Source organism: Salmo trutta, chromosome 4 (genome assembly GCF_901001165.1).
Source record: "Salmo trutta chromosome 4, fSalTru1.1, whole genome shotgun sequence".
NCBI lineage: Eukaryota > Metazoa > Chordata > Actinopteri > Salmoniformes > Salmonidae > Salmo > Salmo trutta.
Window position 1 is genome coordinate 70114771 of NC_042960.1, and position 21249 is coordinate 70136019.

The 21249-nt window shown below is 49.8% G+C and overlaps 1 protein-coding gene and 1 non-coding gene across 2 annotated transcripts; both read left to right on the plus strand.

Moving 5' to 3' along the window:
* The first annotated feature begins 8792 nt into the window (after positions 1-8792).
* trnat-ugu (transfer RNA threonine (anticodon UGU)) lies at positions 8793-8867 on the plus strand. Its single transcript has one exon. It is a non-coding gene; the product is annotated as a tRNA-Thr (tRNA).
* A 1937-nt stretch (positions 8868-10804) lies between these two features.
* On the plus strand, positions 10805-12934 carry LOC115193086 (spidroin-2-like). Its single transcript, XM_029752069.1, has one exon. It carries the CDS (start codon positions 10805-10807, stop codon positions 12932-12934), a length of 2130 nt encoding a protein of 709 aa, XP_029607929.1.
* Positions 12935-21249: the final 8315 nt, after the last annotated feature.

The window sequence follows — 21249 nt, forward strand, 5'->3', positions numbered from 1 at the left end:
CACTCAGCTTTTGCTCTCGTGTGCTTCAGCCAGGGCTTTGAATGACATCATTCCTGTTTTTCCCGGGCTGTGAGACTCCATTGTTGACGTGAGAAGTGTCACGTAAGAGCAGAGATCCTTTGTAAACGATAGAGAGAATCAAGAAGGGCAAGAAATGTTCAGACAGGGTACTTCCTGAACAGAAGCATCTCAGGTTTTTGCCTGCCATAGGAGTTCTGTTATACTCACAGACACCATTCAAACAGTTTCAGAAACTTTGGAGTGTTTTCTCTCCAAAGCTAATAATTATATGCATATTCCAGTTTCTGGGCAGGACTAATAATCAGATTAAATCGGGTACGTTTTTTATCCAGCCGTGAAAATACTGCCCCCTAGATGTAACAGGTTAAGTCATACCATAGATTCTCAATTGGATTGAGGTCTGGGCTTTGACTAGGCCATTCCAAGACATTTAAATGTTTCCCCTTAAACCATTCAAGTGTTGCTTTAGCAGTATGCTTAGGGTCATTGTCCTGCTGGAAGGTGAACCTCCGTCCCAGTCTCAAATCTCTGGAAGACAAACAGGTTTCCCTCAAGATTATCCCTTTATTTAGCACCATCCATCATTCCTTCAATTCTGACCAGTTTCCCAGTCCCTGCCGATGAAAAACATCCCCACAGCATGATGCCGCCACCACCATGCTTCACTGTGGGGATGGTATTCTCGGGGTGATGAGAGGTGTTGGGTTTGCACCAGACATAGTGTTTTCCTTGATAGCCAAAAAGCTACATTTGAGTCTCATCTGACCAGAGTACCTTCTTCCATATGTTTGGGGAGTCTCCCACATGCCTTTTGACAAACACCAAACGTGTTTGCTTATATTTTTCTTTAAGCAATGGCTTTTTTCTGGCCACTCTTCTGTAAAGCCCAGCTCTGTGGAGTGTATGGCTTAAAGTGGTCCTATGGACAGATACTCCAATCTCCGCTGTGGAGCTTTGCAGCTCCTTCAGGGTTATCTCTGGTCTCTTTGTTGCCTCTATGATTAATGCCTTCCTTGCCTGGTCCATGAGTTTTGGTGGGCGGCCCTTTCTTGGCAGGTTTGTTGTGGTGCCATATTCTTTCAATTTTTTAATAATGGATTTAATGGTGCTCCGTGGGATGTTCAAAGTTTCAGATATTTTTTATAACCCAACACTGATCTGTACTTCTCCACAACTTTGTCCCTGACCTGTTTGGAGAGCTCCTTGGAATTCATAGTGCCTCATGCTTGGTGGTGCCCCTTGCTTAGTGGTGTTGCAGACTCTGGGGCCTTTCAGAACAGGTGTATATATGATGTTCTTGATGACCTTTTTGGCCTTCCTGTGACATCGGGTGCTCTAGATGTCCAGGAGGGCAGGTAGTTTACACCCGGTGATGCGTTGAGCAGACCGCACCACCCTCTGGAGAGCCCTGCAGTTGCTGGTGGTGCAGTTTCTGTACCAGGCAGTGATACAGCCCGACAGGATGCTCTCAATTGTGCCTCCGTAAAAGTTTGTGAGTGGCTTAGGTGCTAAGCCAAATTTCTTCAGCCTCCTGAGGTTGAAGAGGCACTGTTGCACCTTCTTCACCACACTATCTGTTTGGGTGGACCATTTCAGATTGTCAGTGATTGTCAGTACTCAGAGGAACATGAAGTTTTTCACCTTCTCCACTGCGGTCCATATCGATGAGGATAGGGGCGTACTTCATAAGGTAAGTCTAAACACCAACTACTGAGAAGAGCGTAGGAAAAGGTGTAATTTCCTTAATCGGAATCGGGCCCTATGAGAGCAGAGACTACTACCACAAAGCCTGTCAGATTGGAGAGTTCAGTCAGTCAGGGAATGAAGAAGAAGGAAAGGATGGAGGCATAGGTAGGTTAGTGGGGCCTTATCTTAAGCCTCTCCTTTGTCTCCTCCTGCCACTCAGCCTAACGCCATCTGTGGCACATCGACACAGACTTCTCATCAACAGGAATTTTCATTGACTTGAAGGCTAAAGATGAGATGAGGAGGAAGAGAGAGAATAACATTGCTTTTATTCTTCCCAACATGTGTGCCTTCGAGATTAGGGCACAATCTCACAACATTTAATAAGAGGTAGTTGGTGTGTGTGCGTGCGCACGACAGAGAGCCTGGAGAAAAGCCTGCCTTGCTCTTCTTTAAACATATTTATTGAATTATAAAGAGCCTTAACGGATTAAAAATAGGACTCAAGGATTTAAATATTTCCATGTCAAAGCACAACATCCAGGAAAGTCTTAAATGTCAGAAAAAGTTGTCATATGCAGCAACGGCTTTAACTGTGGAATATTAACATGGAATGTTACGGGACTAAACAATCCGGCAATTATGTAAAAAAAAATATATTGGATTGGTTGCTGGAAAAACAATGTATATGTTCCAAATTCTACCCTATTCCCTTTATAGTGCACTACTTCAGGCCAGGGCCTATAAACAGAAGGGTATTATCAGGCATCAAGGTAAGACCCAAGTGCAGACTGTGTGAAGTAACAATGTTTATTGTAACAACAGGGGCAGGTAAACGACAGGTCAAAGCAGACAGGGGTCGATAATCCAGAGTAGGAGCAAAGGTACAGGACGGCAGGCGGGTACAGGGTCAGGCAGAGTGGTCAGGCGGGCGGGTACAGGGTCAGGGTCAGGCAGAGTGGTCAGGCGGGCGGGTACAGGGTCAGGCAGAGTGGTCAGGCGGGCGGGTACAGGGTCAGGCAGAGTGGTCAGGCGGGCGGGTACAGGGTCAGGGTCAGGCAGAGTGGTCAGGCGGGCGGGTACAGGGTCAGGGTCAGGCAGAGTGGTCAGGCGGGCGGGTACAGGGTCAGGCAGAGTGGTCAGGCGGGCGGGTACAGGGTCAGGGTCAGGCAGAGTGGTCAGGCGGGCGGATACAGGGTCAGGGTCAGGCAGAGTGGTCAGGCGGGCGGGTACAGGGTCAGGGTCAGGCAGAGTGGTCAGGCGGGCGGGTACAGGGTCAGGACAGACAAGGGTAAAAAAAAACAGGAGGATGAGAAAAAGAGAGGCAGGGAAAAGACAGGAGCTGACAGGACGAACGCTGCTGTTAAGCTTGACAAACAAGACGAACTGGCAACAGACAGACAGAGAACACAGGTATAAATACACAGGGGATAATGGGGAAGATGGTCAAATCAAATCAAATGTATTTATATAGCCCTTCTTACATCAGCTGATATCTCAAAGTGCTGTACAGAAACCCAGCCTAAAATCCCAAACAGCAAGCAATGCAGGTGTAGAAGCACCATTTACATGGTGGCTAGGAAAAACTCTCTAGAAAGGCCAAAACCTACACCTGGAGGGGGCTAGAGATAATCACAAGGACAGGTGAAACAGATCAGGGCGTGACAGGTATGAATATAGATGTACTATTGTAAAGTGGTTGTTCCACTGGATATCATAAGGTGAATGCTCCAATTTGTAAGTCGCTCTGGATAAGAGCGTCTGCTAAATGACTTAAATGTAAATGTAAATATTATTTTTTAGGTTTCTAGGCTATGAGTATTACTTATTATTTTATATATATAAAAACAACTCATATGTAAATGTATGCAGCAGGCTATCATTACAGACGTGACGATTGGATGAAGCTCAGTGTTAAATTCAAAATCTTCCTATCATCATATCTAAGCCAATATGAATAAGGTCATTAACAATTTGAGTTTTAAGAGTATTTCTTGTGGCTACCTATATCAAATTCTAGACCTCGGATTAAAACAAGACTATATTGTCAAAAAAGTGACCATTGGACTTTAAAAAATGCCGGATTGACAAAGTTTGTAGGTGTAAAAGATTTTGCTTGATTTGGTAATGTATAGCTCTCACGTGCACATTTCCGTCCGTTAAGAAACGTTGTTTCTTTTTGTAGCATTTCTGACAATGCTAACATCTTTTTTTTAGCCGAAGTTCAAAGTTCTAACACCGGGTCGGTTGCTCGGCAACAACAAAGCTGCTTGCACCAGGCTGCCAATCAGAAGAAGTGTAGGCTCTTGTAGATAGCTAGCTATATGGTGGTATTCAAGCTGAGGTTAATCAATAAACACAAGCAGATATTTTAATTAGCTACGGTAGCTACCTAGCTAACATTACCTAGCTAATGTTAGCTTGATTGTACAAAGTCCCGCAGCTAGCCTCTGTAGCTGAATGCTAGTTGGCTAACGAACAGGCAAAGAAAGGTAGCTAGCGTATCGGCGCCCTCTACTGGACGCGATCCTCTTGTGGCCACGCCCTCTCTGTGGAGCAGTTCCTTCCATCTTCGCGCAAAATTTGAAATCGGTAACATCAAAGATGGTAAGTCACTTGACCTTGTACATGTTGAACCATCTATATGCCACATATTTAGTTATCTTAAGACGGTCGGGTTTCAACTCATGACGTGACCATGTATATGAATTGAAAGGAGTTTCCCATCTCCCCATTTAGTTTCTGGCGCACCACAGACCTTATCCAGATGGTTAGACAAAGGCATTTCCTAACAGACCTGCTAACTTTCTTTGTTGTTACTTTTAAGGTTGGAACCAACATGCAGTACCCTCCAGCAGGAAGAGAGGCAAAAACTATTCGTCTGCCAGCTCAGGGACAAGCCACACTATTCACAGCCCTGTGTAATATAATTAATGAAATAAAATGAAATGTATGGTTTAAACATGTCTTTAATATTTATTTTGTTTTAGCTGTTAATGATAATTCCCTAAGTGTTTAATACATTTGTGTTGACATCATTAAGCCTTTATGAATGTGTTATGAATGACCAAAGGTGTCTGACTTTATGGTAAGTACAGCGTCATATGACATAAAGCATTTATGTACAGTACCAGTCAAAAGTTTGGACACACCTACTCATTCAAGGGTTTTTTCTTTATTTTTACTATTTTCTACATTGTAGAATAATAGTGAAGACATCAAAACTATGAAATAACACATGTGGAATCATGTAGTAACCAAAAAAAGTGTTAAACAAATCAAAATATATTTGAGATTCTTCAAAGTAGCCACCCTTTGCCTTGATGACAGCTTTGCACACTCTTGGCATTCTCTCAACCAGCTTTATGAGGTAGTCACCTGGAATGCATTTCCATTACCATGAAGTCCAGTGTGATCGCTGGCTTTCTTTGGGAAGTCAGATTAAAGACTCTGATCAGAGTGATAGAAAGGAGGATTTACCAGCTTTCCTCTGCGGCGAGGCTGAGACGCTGAGCTGAGGCCCTGGGCTGTTAGTGATAAACTGTACTGAGCCACATCCCGGGGTAAGAGGATCGACTAATCCAGCCTAATCCCAATCAAAAGACAAACCATGTGAAATACATCCCAGAACAGGTTCGCTTACACAGATTAGGAAAACGGAGTGGAAATCTTGTCATAGTCTACTTAGCGCTCGCTGGGAAGACAAGGGCTGTCTTCAGCCGACAAATCCCTGCTTCCTCTTCTTCTAACGCAGATAGAGAAGAACTGAGGAAATGAGTCAAGGGTTTGATGCAGAGTAATGTGTTTAGAGAGAGGTACAGCTTGGTAGAGGAGAGAGAAGAGAAAAGATCCTGGAAGAACAAACATCATCTTTACATCCTGCTAGCTGTAAACGCTGCTATGAGGCTGGGCACCTAGCTAGCTAGCTAGCTGTCAGTTTCTTTGATTTCATTCTCTGTCCAATAAACGTGTTATAAAGTGATTCTATTTCCTTTAAGGACAGGATCTGGGATCAGAGGCAGAAAGGCTGAAGCAGTAATTATCCTCATCACATTCTGACAAAGAACTGACGCTTGAAGGGTTCAGAAAAACAGACACCCACACTAAACTCTAGTAAACACACCCACACTAAACTCTAGTAAACACACCCACACTAAACTCTAGAACACACACCCACACTAAACTCTAGTAAACACACCCACACTAAACTCTAGAACACACACCCACACTAAACTCTAGTAAACACACCCACACTAAACTCTAGAACACACACCCACACTAAACTCTAGAAAACACACCCACACTAAACTCTAGAACACACACCCACACTAAACTCTAGAAAACACACCCACACTAAACTCTAGTAAACACACCCACACTAAACTCTAGTAAACACACCCACACTAAACTCTAGAAAACACACCCACACTAAACTCTAGAAAACACACCCACACTACACTCTAGTATACACACCCACACTAAACTCTAGTAAACACACCCACACTAAACTCTAAAACACACACCCACATTAAACTCTAGTAAACACACCCACACTAAACTCTAGTAAACACACCCACACTAAACTCTAGTAAACACACACCCACACTAAACTCTAGAACACACACCCACACTAAACTCTAGTAAACACACACCCACACTAAACTCTATCAAACACACCCACACTAAACTATAGTAAACACACCCACACTAAACTCTATCAAACACACCCACACTAAACTGTAGAACACACACCCACACTAAACTCTAGTAAACACACCCACACTAAACTCTAGAACACACACCCACACTAAACTCTAGAAAACACACCCACACTAAACTCTAGAACACACACCCACACTAAACTCTACAAAACACACCCACACTAAACTCTAGTAAACACACCCACACTAAACTCTAGTAAACACACCCACACTAAACTCTAGAAAACACACCCACACTAAACTCTAGAAAACACACCCACACTACACTCTAGTATACACACCCACACTAAACTCTAGTAAACACACCCACACTAAACTCTAAAACACACACCCACATTAAACTCTAGTAAACACACCCACACTAAACTCTAGTAAACACACCCACACTAAACTCTAGTAAACACACACCCACACTAAACTCTAGAACACACACCCACACTAAACTCTAGTAAACACACACCCACACTAAACTCTATCAAACACACCCACACTAAACTATAGTAAACACACCCACACTAAACTCTATCAAACACACCCACACTAAACTGTAGAACACACACCCACACTAAACTCTAGTAAACACACCCACACTAAACTCTAGAACACACACCCACACTAAACTCTAGAACACACACCCACACTAAACTCTAGTAAACACACCCACACTAAACTCTAGAACACACACCCACACTAAACTCTAGAACACACACCCACACTAAACTCTATCAAACACACCCACACTAAACTCTAGTAAACACACACCCACACTAAACTCTAGAACACACACCCACACTAAACTCTAGAACACACACCCACACTAAACTCTAGTAAACACACCCACACTAAACTATAGTAAACACACCCACACTAAACTCTAGTAAACACACCCACACTAAACTCTAGTAAACACACACCCACACTAAACTCTAGAACACACACCCACACTAAACTCTAGAACACACACCCACACTAAACTCTAGTAAACACACCCACACTAAACTCTATCAAACACACCCACACTAAACTATAGTAAACACACCCACACTAAACTCTATCAAACACACACCCACACTAAACTATAGTAAACACACCCACACTAAACCATAGTAGCAGCCTGTAGAGTCAGGAGAAGACAGCCTGTAGAGTCAGGAGAAGACGGCCTGTAGAGTCAGGAGAAGACAGCCTGTAGAGTCAGGAGAGGACAGCCTGTAGAGTCAGGAGAAGACAGCCTGTAGAGTCAGGAGAGGACAGCCTGTAGAGTCAGGAGAAGACAGCCTGTAGAGTCAGGAGAGGACAGCCTGTAGAGTCAGGAGAAGACAGCCTGTAGAGTCAGGAGAGGACAGCCTGTAGAGTCAGGAGAAGACAGCCTGTAGAGTCAGGAGAAGACAGCCTGTAGAGTCAGGAGAAGACAGCCTGTAGAGTCAGGAGAGGACAGCCTGTAGAGTCAGGAGAAGACAGCCTGTAGAGTCAGGAGAAGACAGCCTGTAGAGTCAGGAGAGGACAACCTGTAGAGTCAGGAGAGGACAGCCTGTAGAGTCAGGAGAAGACAGCCTGTAGAGTCAGGAGAGGACAGCCTGTAGAGTCAGGAGAAGACAGCCTGTAGAGTCAGGAGAAGACAGCCTGTAGAGTCAGGAGAGGACAGCCTGTAGAGTCAGGAGAAGACAGCCTGTAGAGTCAGGAGAGGACAGCCTGTAGAGTCAGGAGAAGACAGCCTGTAGAGTCAGGAGAGGACAGCCTGTGTGGAACAGAGGTAAAAGGGGACCAACCTGTCACGTCCTGACCCTTGGAAGAGATCATTTTCCATAGTAGAGCGGTCAGGGTGTGACAGGTGGTTGTTTTGGGTTGTTTTGGGTTTTCTGTTTATATGTGGGCTTTTTCAAGATTTCTATGTTTTGTTTTCTATGTTTTGGCTTTCCAATCAGAGGCAGGTGTCTATCGTTGTTGGTCGTTTTGTTGTTTTGTTGTTAAAGTGTATTTCAGTAAAGACACAGAATGAGCACTATCCACGCTGCGTCTTGGTCTCCATTCAACGACCCGTATGACACAACCTCAAAGTTAATCTGACTATTAGAGGATAAAAGCCCAGGTGAGACAGCCACTAGCTATTAGCATCTGCATGACATGTGACGAATAAAATGTGATTTGATTTGCATGTCAATTTCAATTTAAAAAAAATCTCAAAATTATAATAACCTTACTGAGAACATGTTCCATTTTATAGCAACAACCTGGGAAAGAGTTACAGGGGAGAGGGGGGGATGAATGAGCTGGGGATGATTCGGTGGCCATGGTGGTATGAGGGCCAGATTGGACATTTAACCAGGACACCGGGGTTAACACCCCTACTCTTACAATAAGTACCAGCCTTCCCTGTGGCTCAGTTGGTAGAGCATGGTGTTTGTAACGCCAGGGTTGTGGGTTCGATTCCCACGGGGGGGCCAGTACAAAAAAAATAAAAAATAAAAAAATTGTATGAAATGTATGCATTCACTACTGTAAGTCGCTCTGGATAAGAGCGTCTGCTAAATGACTAAAATGTAAATGTACCATGGGATCTTTAGTGACAACGGAAAATAAGGACACCCTTATAACTTCCCATCTGAAAGTCGGCACACATGGCAACTTCCCCTTTACTGCACTGGGGCATTAGAATCTCCTTAGATCAGAAGAAAGAGTAACCCCAACTGGACTTCCAGCTGCATCTGGTCTCCCATCCAGGGACCGACCAGGACTAACCCTGCTTAGTTTAAGAGTCAAGCCAGCAGTGGGACTAGCCCTTCACCTCTCTACCTCCTCCCCATCCCTCCACCTCCTCTCTACCACCCCTCTACCTCCTTTCTACCACTCCTCTACCCCCTCTCTCTACCACCCCTGTACCTCCTCTCCATCCCTCTCTCTCTACCACCCCTCTACCTCCTCCCCATCCCTCTCTCTCTACCACCCCTCTACCTCCTCCCCATCCCTCTCTCTCTACCACCCCTCTACCCCCTCCCTCTCTCTCTACCACCCCTCTACCTCCTCTCCACCCCTCTCTCCTGTCTATACTAATCCCTTTATGTAATTACTGTTCCCTGCTATGGCCAAGGGACCTGGGCCTTCCTTCCCTCTCTCTCTACCACCCCTCTACCTCCTCTCCATCCATCTCTCTTTACCACCCCTCTACCTCCTCCCCATCCCTCTCTCTCTACCACCCCTCTACCCCCTCCCTCTCTCTCTACCACCCCTCTACCTCCTCTCCACCCCTCTCTCCTGTCTATACTAATCCCTTTATGTAATTACTGTTCCCTGCTATGGCCAAGGGACCTGGGCCTTCCTTCCCTCTCTCTCTACCACCCCTCTACCTCCTCTCCATCCCTCTCTCTCTACCACCCCTCTACCTCCTCTCCATCCCTCTCTCTCTACCACCCCTCTACCTCCTCTCCATCCCTCTCTCTCTACCACCCCTCTACCTCCTCTCCATCCCTCTCTCTCTACCACCCCTCTACCTCCTCTCCATCCCTCTCTCTCTACCACCCCTCTACCTCCTCTCCATCCCTCTCTCTCTACCACCCCTCTACCTCCTCTCCATCCCTCTCTCTCTACCACCCCTCTACCTCCTCTCCATCCCTCTCTCTCTACCACCCCTCTACCTCCTCTCCATCCCTCTCTCTCTACCACCCCTCTACCTCCTCTCCATCCATCTCTCTTTACCACCCCTCTACCTCCTCTCCACCCCTCTCTCTCTACCACCCCTCTACCTCCTCTCCACCCCTCTCTCTCTACCACCCCTCTCTCTCTACATTTCTCTCTCCATCGCTCTTACTCGTCTCTCTCCTCCCTCTGTGTCTCTCTCGTCCACCTCCCATCTTTCTCTCTCTCTATGAATCAGATTGGCTGACCTAAATCACACTCCTTCCTCTTATCCCCATCAAACAACTCCTTATCTACACCCAGACAGATAAACACAGACACCACCACTCCTCCCTCCCTCCCAGAAACACACAGACTGAGACACCACTCCTCTCCTCCTCTCCTCCCCCCTCCTTCCCTGCCTCCCTCCCAGAAACACACAGACTGAGACACCACTCCTCTCCTCCTCTCCTCCCCCCTCCTTCCCTGCCTCCCTCCCAGAAACACACAGACTGAGACACCACTCCTCTCCTCCTCTCCTCCCCCCTCCCTCCCTGCCTCCCTCCCAGAAACACACAGACTGAGACACCACTCCTCTCCTATTCCCCTCCCTCCCTGAACCGGTAGACACAGGGCTTGTTGAGCAATGCAGGAAAGCAAACCGTTTCTCCATGACACAGTAAAGTAGATACACAAACAAACAGGCAGGACGGGGGACCAGGGAGGCTGGGGACCATGGAGGATGGGGACCATGGAGACTGGAGACCATGGAGGCTGGGGACCAGGGAGGCTGGGGACCATGGAGGCTGGGGCCAGGGAGACTGGAGACCATGGAGGCTGGGGACCAGGGAGGCTGGGGACCATGGAGGCTGGGGACCAGGGAGGCTGGGGACCAGGGAGGCTGGGGACCATGGAGGCTGGGGACCAGGGAGGCTGGGGACCACGGAGGCTGGGGACCAGGGAGGCTGGGGACCAGGGAGGCTGGGGACCAGGGAGGCTGGGGACCATGGAGGCTGGGGACCATGGAGGCTGGGGACCATGGAGGCTGGGGACCATGGAGGCTGGGGACCATGGAGGCTGGGGACCACGGAGGCTGGGGACCACGGAGACTGGAGACCACGGAGACTGGAGACCACGGAGACTGGAGACCAGGGAGGCTGGAGACCACGGAGACTGGAGACCACGGAGACTGGGGACCAGGGAGGCTGGGGGACCAGGGAGGCTGGGGACCAGGGAGGCTGGGGGACCAGGGAGGCTGGGGACCAGGGAGACTGGGGACCAGGGAGGCTGGGGGACCAGGGAGGCTGGGGGACCAGGGAGACTGGGGACCAGGGAGGCTGGGGGACCAGGGAGGCTGGGGGACCAGGGAGGCTGGGGACCAGGGAGGCTGGGGACCAGGGAGACTGGAGACCACGGAGACTGTGGACCAGGGAGGCTGGGGACCATGGAGGCTGGGGACCATGGAGGCTGGGGACCAGGGAGGCTGGGGACCAGGGAGGCTGGGGACCAGGGAGGCTGGGGACCATGGAGGCTGGGGACCAGGGAGGCTGGGGACCATGGAGGCTGGGGACCAGGGAGGCTGGGGACCAGGGAGGCTGGGGACCATGGAGGCTGGGGACCAGGGAGGCTGGGGACCATGGAGGCTGGGGGCCATGGAGGCTGGGGAGCATGGAGGCTGGGGACCATGGAGGCTGGGGACCATTGAGGCTGGGGACCATGGAGGCTGGGGACCAGGGAGGCTGGGGACCAGGGAGGCTGGGGGACCAGGGAGGCTGGGGCCATGGAGGACAGGGACCAGGGAGGCTGGGGACCATGGAGGCAGGGGGCCAGGGAGGCTGGGGACCATGGAGGCTGGGGACCATGGAGGATGGGGGACCAGGGAGGCTGGGGGACCAGGGAGGCTGGGGGACCAGGGAGGCTGGGGACCATGGAGGCTGGGGACCATGGAGGCTGGGGACCATGGAGGCTGGGGGACCAGGGAGGCTGGGGACCAGGGAGGCTGGGGGACCAGGGAGGCTGGGGCCATGGAGGACAGGGACCAGGGAGGCTGGGGACCATGGAGGCAGGGGGCCAGGGAGGCTGGGGACCATGGAGGCTGGGGACCATGGAGGATGGGGGACCAGGGAGGCTGGGGGACCAGGGAGGCTGGGGGACCAGGGAGGCTGGGGACCATGGAGGCAGGGGACCAGGGAGGCTGGGGACCATGGAGGCTGGGGACCATGGAGGCTGGGGGACCAGGGAGGCTGGGGACCATGGAGGCTGGGGACCATGGAGGCTGGGGAGCATGGAGGCTGGGGAGCATGGAGGCTGGGGAGCATGGAGGCTGGGGAGCATGGAGGCTGGGGACCATGGAGGCAGGGGACCACGGAGGCTGGGGACCAGGGAGGCTGGGGACCAGGGAGGCTGGGGACCAGGGAGGCTGGGGACCAGGGAGGCTGGGGACCATGGAGACTGGAGACCAGGGAGGCTGGGGACCATGGAGGCTGGGGACCATGGAGGCTGGGGACCAGGGAGGCTGGGGACCAGGGAGGCTGGGGACCAGGGAGGCTGGGGACCATGGAGGCTGGGGACCATGGAGGCTGGGGACCAGGGAGGCTGGGGACCAGGGAGGCTGGGGACCAGGGAGGCTGGGGACCATGGAGGCTGGGGACCAGGGAGGCTGGGGACCATGGAGGCTGGGGACCAGGGAGGCTGGGGACCAGGGAGGCTGGGGACCATGGAGGCTGGGGACCAGGGAGGCTGGGGACCATGGAGGCTGGGGACCAGGGAGGCTGGGGACCAGGGAGGCTGGGGACCATGGAGGCTGGGGACCAGGGAGGCTGGGGACCATGGAGGCTGGGGGCCATGGAGGCTGGGGAGCATGGAGGCTGGGGACCATGGAGGCTGGGGACCATTGAGGCTGGGGACCATGGAGGCTGGGGACCAGGGAGGCTGGGGACCAGGGAGGCTGGGGGACCAGGGAGGCTGGGGCCATGGGGACAGGGACCAGGGAGGCTGGGGACCATGGAGGCAGGGGGCCAGGGAGGCTGGGGACCATGGAGGCTGGGGACCATGGAGGATGGGGGACCAGGGAGGCTGGGGGACCAGGGAGGCTGGGGGACCAGGGAGGCTGGGGACCATGGAGGCAGGGGACCAGGGAGGCTGGGGACCATGGAGGCTGGGGACCATGGAGGCTGGGGGACCAGGGAGGCTGGGGACCAGGGAGGCTGGGGGACCAGGGAGGCTGGGGCCATGGAGGACAGGGACCAGGGAGGCTGGGGACCATGGAGGCAGGGGGCCAGGGAGGCTGGGGACCATGGAGGCTGGGGACCATGGAGGATGGGGGACCAGGGAGGCTGGGGGACCAGGGAGGCTGGGGGACCAGGGAGGCTGGGGACCATGGAGGCAGGGGACCAGGGAGGCTGGGGACCATGGAGGCTGGGGACCATGGAGGCTGGGGGACCAGGGAGGCTGGGGACCATGGAGGCTGGGGACCATGGAGGCTGGGGAGCATGGAGGCAGGGGACCAGGGAGGCTGGGGACCATGGAGGCAGGGGACCATGGAGGCTGGGGACCATGGAGGCTGGGGACCATGGAGGCTGGGGAGCATGGAGGCAGGGGACCATGGAGGCTGGGGACCATGGATGCAGGGGACCATGGAGGCTGGGGACCATGGAGGCAGGGGACCAGGGAGGCTGGGGAGCATGGAGGACGGGGAACATGGAGGACGGGGACCATGGAGGCTGGGGACCATGGGACCAGGGAGAATGGAGACCATGGGAAGCTGGGGCTGGGGTCAATCCAGGGTCTTACAGGGTGGGTGCAGGGAGCAGTGTGGGTGCAGGGTCTGGGGGAGGTGACCTCCAGGGTCTCCACAGACAGGGCATAGGGAAGATATTAAGGGCTGAAAATGATTTGTTGAGAGAACTTTTCTCCCCGCGCTGCTGACGGCCATTTTGGTCCGCTCAGAAAGGAGTAATGAAGTCCCAGTGGTTATGTGAGAGAAGAACAATATATATATATTCTGATTCATCAGGGATTGTTGCAGTATCCTCAGCACTCCTACTTCCTACAGCTGTGGGCCACGATATGGGCTCATCCCAAATAGCATTCTATTCCCTACTGTATGTACTGCACATCTCGTTCCCTCCTTCCCATCCTATGTGTTATGGCAGGGGTCATACATTTAATACAGGTGTCATACATTTTAGTACAAGTCAGCCAGGCCCAGACGCAGAACAGAGGGCTAGGAGAGAGAGGAGGAAGAGGGAATTTTTTTTTTATATTTAAAAAAATATCTTTATTAGCCCAATAGTTATATCATTCCACCCGGTCTTCACTTCATTGTAACAGACCTAAAAAGTTACAACCAACCCCACCCCTCTGTACATAGAACCCCCATGATGCCCCACACCTCTGTAAACTCCCCCAGGCGGTTCACCAGTTGATTGGACATGATTTGGAAAAGCACACACCTGTCTATATAAAGTCCCACAGTTGACAGTGCATGTCAGAGTAAAAACCAAGCCATGAGGTCGAAGGAATTGCTCCGAGACAGGATTGTGTCGAGGCACAGATCTGGGGAAGGGTACCAAAAAATGTCTGCAGCATTGAAGGTCCCCAAGAACACAATAGCCTCCATCATTCTTAAATGGAAGAAGTTTGGAATCACCAAGACTCTTCGTAGAGTTGGCCAAACTCCCGGCCAAACTGAACAATCGGGGGAGAAGGGCCTTGGTCAGGGAGGTGACCAAGAACCTGATGGTCACTCTGACAGAGCTCCAGAGTTCATCTGTAGAGATGGGAAAACCTTCCAGAAGGACAACCATCTCTGCAGCACTCCACCAATCAGGCCTTTATGGCAGAGTGGCCAGACGGAAGCCACTCCTCAGTAAAAGGCACATGACAGCCCACTTGGAGTTTGCCAAAAGGCACCTAAAGGACTCTCAGACCATGAGAAACAAGACTCTCCGGTCTGATGAAACCAAGATTGAACTCTTTGGCCTGAATGCCAAGCATCACATCTGGAGGAAACCATCCCTATGTTGAAGCATGGTGGTGGCAGCATCATGCTGTGGGGATGTTTTTTAGTGGCAGGGACTGAAAGGCTAGTCAGGATCGAGGGAAAGATGAACGGAGCAAGGTACAGAGAGATCCTTGATGAAAACCTGCTCCAGAGCACTCAGGACCTCAGACTGGGGCGAAGGTTCACCTTCCAACAGGACAATGACCCTGAGCACACAGCCAAGACAAAGCAAGAGTGGCTTCGAGACAAGTCTCTGAATGTCCTTGAGTGGCCCAGCCAGAGCCCGGACTTGAACCCGATCAAACATCTCTGGAGAGAGATGAAAATAGCTGTGCAGCGACGCTCCCCATCCAACCTGACAGAGCTTGAGAGGATCTGCAGAGAAGAATGGGAGAAACTCCCCAAATACAGGTGTGCCAAGCTTGTAGCATCATGCCCAAGAAGAATCGAGGCTGTAATCGCTGCCAAAGGTGCTTCAACAAAGTACTGAGTAAAGGGTCTGAATACTTATGTAAATGTGACATTTCCATTTTTAATACATTTAATACATACTCTTCACTGGGAATAGAGGAAGCTCTTCACTGGGAATAGAGGCAGCTCTTCACTGGGAATAGAGGCAGCTCTTCACTGGGAATAGAGACAGCACTTCACTGGGAGTAGAGACAGCTCTTCACTGGGAATAGAGGCAGCGCTTCGCTGGGAATAGAGGAAGCTCTTCGCTGGGAATAGAGACAGCACTTCACTGGGAATAGAGGAAGCCCTTCACTGGGAATAGAGGAAGCCCTTCACTGGGAATAGAGGCAGCTCTTCACTGGGAATAGAGGAAGCTCTTCACTGAGAATAGAGACAGCTCTGAAGTAAAGAGTGGGAACAAACAAGGTCTGTGATCTAACCTCCCCCCTCTTTTCCCTTTCCTCCCACCCAACCCCAATCATCCAGCACCAATGTTCTCTGTTCTCAGTGTGACAGACAACCACGTCTTTGTTACCGTCTGAATGGAGGTTAAACATCCCTTGAAATCAGAGCTCTTTCGCTTTCTGGAGGCATAATGGGAGTACCAGTCTCCCTGCGTCCCAAACGGCACCCTATTCTCTAATAGGGCTCTGGTCAACATTAGTGCACTATATAGGGAATTAGGGTGCCGTAGGGATGAAGGCCCACTGTACCCAATGCCTTTCTCATGGTAATGCGAGTGTTTTTCTCTCTTTGTAACCATGGTTAGACCAGCAGTATCATGCCAGGAAGAAAGCTGGGTGGTGATACCGGCCTTTTCTCTCATCTACTTGTCTCGTCTCTGTCCCTTTTTCCCCCCTCTTCTCTCTTTCTCCATTCCTCTCTCTCTTTTATCATAATAATAATAATAATAATATATTATCTATATGCCATTTAGCAGACGCTTTTCATCCAAAGAGATTTTACGTCATATCATCTTGGAGGGCAGGGTTGGACGGAGTAAGGTAGGTAGGGAGGGACGGAGGGAGGGACAGAGGGACGGATGGAGGGAGGTAGGGAGGGAGGGACGGAGGCAGGGAGGTAGGGAGGGACAGACGGAGGGAGGGACAGAGGGACGGAGGGACGGAGGGAGGTAGCGAGGGACAGACGGAGGGAGGGAGGGACGGAGGTAGGTAGGGAGGGAGGGACGGAGGCAGGGAGGTAGGGACAGAGGGATGGATGGAGGGAGGGACGGAGGGATGGACGGAGGGTAGGTAGGTAGGTAGGTAGGGAGGGAGATAGGGAGGGAGGGAGGGAGGGAGGGAGGGAGGGAGGGAGGGAGGGAGGGAGGGAGGGAGGGAGGGAGGGAGGGACGGAGGTAGGTAGGGAGGGAGGGACGGAGGCAGGGAGGTAGGGACAGAGGGATGGATGGAGGGAGGGACGGAGGGATGGACGGAGGGTAGGTAGGTAGGTAGGTAGGTAGGTAGGGAGGGAGGGAGGGAGGGACGGAGGGAGGGATGCAGTAAGGGACGGAGTGATTTACTGGCGGAGCTAAGAAGTGTTGTGTTCCGGCTGCTGGATAACACAGAGGTAATTATCCAGCCTGGATACACACACAGAAAGCCTCCTGTACGGTTTCCTCAACTTGAATCTATCTGAGAGCAGGAAAGGGAGGGAGAGAGAAGAGAGAGATAAAGAGAGAGAGAGAGAAAGACAGGGAGCAGGAACGGAAGAGACGGAGCGAGGGAGAACGAGACAAAGAAAAGGAGAGTCTCTCTGTGCTATTTAAACGGAAGGAGTGAAGGACTGAGTGTGTCTTGTCTTCTAGGGTGGATCTAGCTACTAACATAATACATAATACCACACCGGTGTTTTCTTAACTAATGATTCTTGTAGCTCTTCTACCCTCAGCTGTGCCTTAATCAAATAAATGTATGTGAACATCTAATTAAGATGTATTTTTTTTTAGCATAAAGAGCATAACGATAACAGCTCTTCATGTTCACATCAAAGCAGCATAATTAATGTTTCGCCGGTACCTTCTCAGGGCACGTAGCTAGCTAAGCTACCACACAAACCCTAATTACAGTTTCATGTTGAATTACCGTCGTGGAATTCACTCAGCGGATACTTGGAATGAACACAAAAGGGAAGTCTTTATTGTGTGACTTGACTTTTCCGGAAGAAGAGCTGCGGTACTCTTCTCAATAGTAAAGGGCAGGAACCAGGAGAGTCTGTGACAACTGCTGATGTAAGAAAAGCTTTATAAAATACATTTGATTGATTGAGGTTGACAGAAAAAAATCCTTGTGACCCTAATATCCAAAACACACTGACCCTAATATCCAAAACACACTGACCCTAATATCCAAAACACAGTGACCCTAATATCCAAAACACACCGACCCTAATATCCAAAACACACTGACTGACCCTAATGTCCAAAACACATAGTCCCTAATATCCAAAACACAGAGTCCCTAATATCCAAAACACACAGTCCCTAATATCCAAAACACACTGACCCTAATATCCAAAACACACTGACCCTAATATCCAAAACACAGTGACCCTAATATCCAAAACACAGTGACCCTAATATCCAAAACACAGAGTCACCACTGATCTACTCTGCTGTTGTTCCCTTTCAGTCAGTCACTCTGTATTACAGGAAACAAACACACACACACACACACACACACACACACACACACACACACACACACAGGAAACATACACACACACATTAACACCCAGAGAGGACAGGATTGGCTAGCAACACTCGGGTGATTTAAGGAGAGATTATAACTCTTTCAGCATTGTGATTGGTGCCAGTTAGTCCCCCCTAGCCAATCAAAAACATCCCTCAGTGTACCAGCCAAAGGCATCAGCCAGCCACAACTCTGGTGGACAGAGATCAGTGTTTGGCACGCACACAGACAAACACAGTGGAATTATGGCCGTATTATTCCTTCATGGCACCTCCTTTCTCTTCGGAGCATCCCTAGTGACCAGCTCTGCTCTAAATCCCTCTTATAAGTGTTTTTAGGTTCACTAGACTAGTTACCAACGCTCCAACCTTGCATGTCCACATAATCCGGTTTGATTTAAGTGAGGACGCATTCTCTCCTGACGGAGAGCCACTTCGTTCTGCCTCCAAAATGCCCTCCCTACTGGCAGAGAGCCACTCCGTTCTGCCTCCAAAATGCCCTCTCTCCTGACAGAGAGCCACTCCGTTCTGCCTCCAAAATGCCCTCCCTACTGGCGGAGAGCCACTCCGTTCTGCCTCCAAAATGCCCTCTCTACTGGCAGAGAGCCACTCCGTTCTGCCTCCAAAATGCCCTCTCTCCTGGCAGAGAGCCACTCCGTTCTGCCTCCAAAATGCCCTCTCTCCTGGCAGAGAGCCACTCCGTTCTGCCTCCAAAATGCCCTCTCTCCTGGCAGAGAGCCACTCCGTTCTGCCTCCAAAATGCCCTCTCTCCTGGCGGAGAGCCACTCCGTTCTGCCTCCAAAATGCCACTCCGTTCTGCCTCCAAAATGCCCTCAGGATGTATGCACACACATCACTTCAGGGATAGGTCAGAAAGACTACAGGAGATATAGGGAAACAGAAAGACTACAGGAGATATAGGGAACAGATAGACTACAGGAGATATAGGGAAACAGACTACAGGAGATATAGGGAAACAGATAGACTACAGGAGATATAGGGAAACAGATAGACTACAGGAGATATAGGAAACAGAGATACTACAGGAGATACAGGAAACAGAAAGACTACAGGAGATACAGGGAAACAGAAAAACTACAGGAGATATAGGGAAACAGAAAGACTACAGGAGATACAGGGAAACAGAAAGACTACAGGAGATATAGGGAAACAGAGAGACTACAGGAGATATAGGGAAACAGAAAGACTACAGGAGATATAGGGAAACAGAAAGACTACAGGAGATATAGGGAACAGATAGACTACAGGAGATATAGGGAAACAGAAAGACTACAGGAGATACAGGAAACAGAGAGACTACAGGAGATATAGGGAAACAGAAAGACTACAGGAGATATAGGGAAACAGAAAGACTACAGGAGATACAGGAAACAGAAAGACTACAGGAGATATAGGGAACAGATAGACTACAGGAGATATAGGGAAACAGAAAGACTACAGGAGATACAGGAAACAGAGAGACTACAGGAGATATAGGGAAACAGAGAGACTACAGGAGATATAGGGAAACAGATAGACTACAGGAGATATTGCGAAAGAGAAAGACTACAGGAGATATTGCAAAAGAGAAAGACTACAGGAGATACAGGAAACAGAGAGACTACAGGAGATATAGGGAAACAGATAGACTACAGGAGATATTGCGAAAGAGAAAGACTACAGGAGATACAGGAAACAGAGAGACTACAGGAGATACAGGAAACAGAGAGACTACAGGAGATACAGGAAACAGAGAGACTACAGGAGATACAGGAAACAGAGAGACTACAGGAGATACAGGAAACAGAGATTACAGGAGGCTGTGAAGAACAAACTAATCCATAACAACAGCTAGAGGAGAGAGCACAGCAGGCTGCTATAACCCAACCTACATCTGAAGAGGAGGCAGTAGTGTAAAATAGCACAGCGGGCTGCTAAAACCCAACCTACATCTGAAGAGGAGGCAGTAGTGTAAAATAACACAGCAGGCTGCTACAACCCAACCTACATCTGAAGAGGAGGCAGTAGTGTAAAATAACACAGCAGGCTGCTATAACCCAACCTACATCTGAAGAGGAGGCAGTAGTGTAAAATAACATTTGATTTGATGAACCATTCAAACAGAAACTTATTGTCTTGCTCTACACTGTAATCAGAGAGCTGATATCGATGCTGTAATCAGAGAGCTGATATCGATGCTGTAATCAGAGAGCTGATATCGATGCTGTAATCAGAGAGCTGATATCAATGCTGTAATCAGAGAGCTGATATCGATGCTGTAATCAGAGAGCTGATATCGATGCTGTAATCAGAGAGCTGATATCGATGCTGTAATCGGAGAGCTGATATCGATGCTGTAATCAAAGAGCTGATATCGATAGGATGCTGTAATCAGAGAGCTGCTATCGATAGGATGCTGTAATCAGAGAGCTGCTATCGATAGGATGCTGTAATCAGAGAGCTGATATCGATAGGATGCTGTAATCAGAGAGCTGATATCGATAGGATGCTGTAATCAGAGAGCTGATATCAATAGGATGCTGCAATCAGAGAGTTGATATCGATAGGATGCTGTAATCAAGAGAGCTGATATCGATAGGATGCTGCAATCAGAGAGCTGATATCGATAGGATGCTGTAATCAGAGAGCTGATATCGATAGGATGCTGTAATCAGAGAGCTGATATCGATGCTGTAATCAGAGAGCTGATATCGATGCTGTAATCAGAGAGCTGATATCGATAGGATGCTGTCATCAAGAGAGCTGATAGATAGGATGCTGTAATCAGAGAGCTGATATCGATGCTGTAATCAGAGAGCTGATATTGATGCTGTAATCAGAGAGCTGATATCGATAGGATGCTGTAATCAGAGAGCTGATATCGATAGGATGCTGTAATCAGAGAGCTGATATCGATAGGATGCTGTAATCAGAGAGCTGATATCAATAGGATGCTGCAATCAGAGAGTTGATATCGATAGGATGCTGTAATCAAGAGAGCTGATATCGATAGGATGCTGCAATCAGAGAGCTGATATCGATAGGATGCTGTAATCAGAGAGCTG

What these genes read in the sequence shown, in the direction of transcription:
- LOC115193086 (XM_029752069.1), top strand. Translation starts at nt 10,805, where the DNA reads ATGGAGGCTGGGGACCAGGGAGGCTGGGGACCATGGAGGCTGGGGCCA.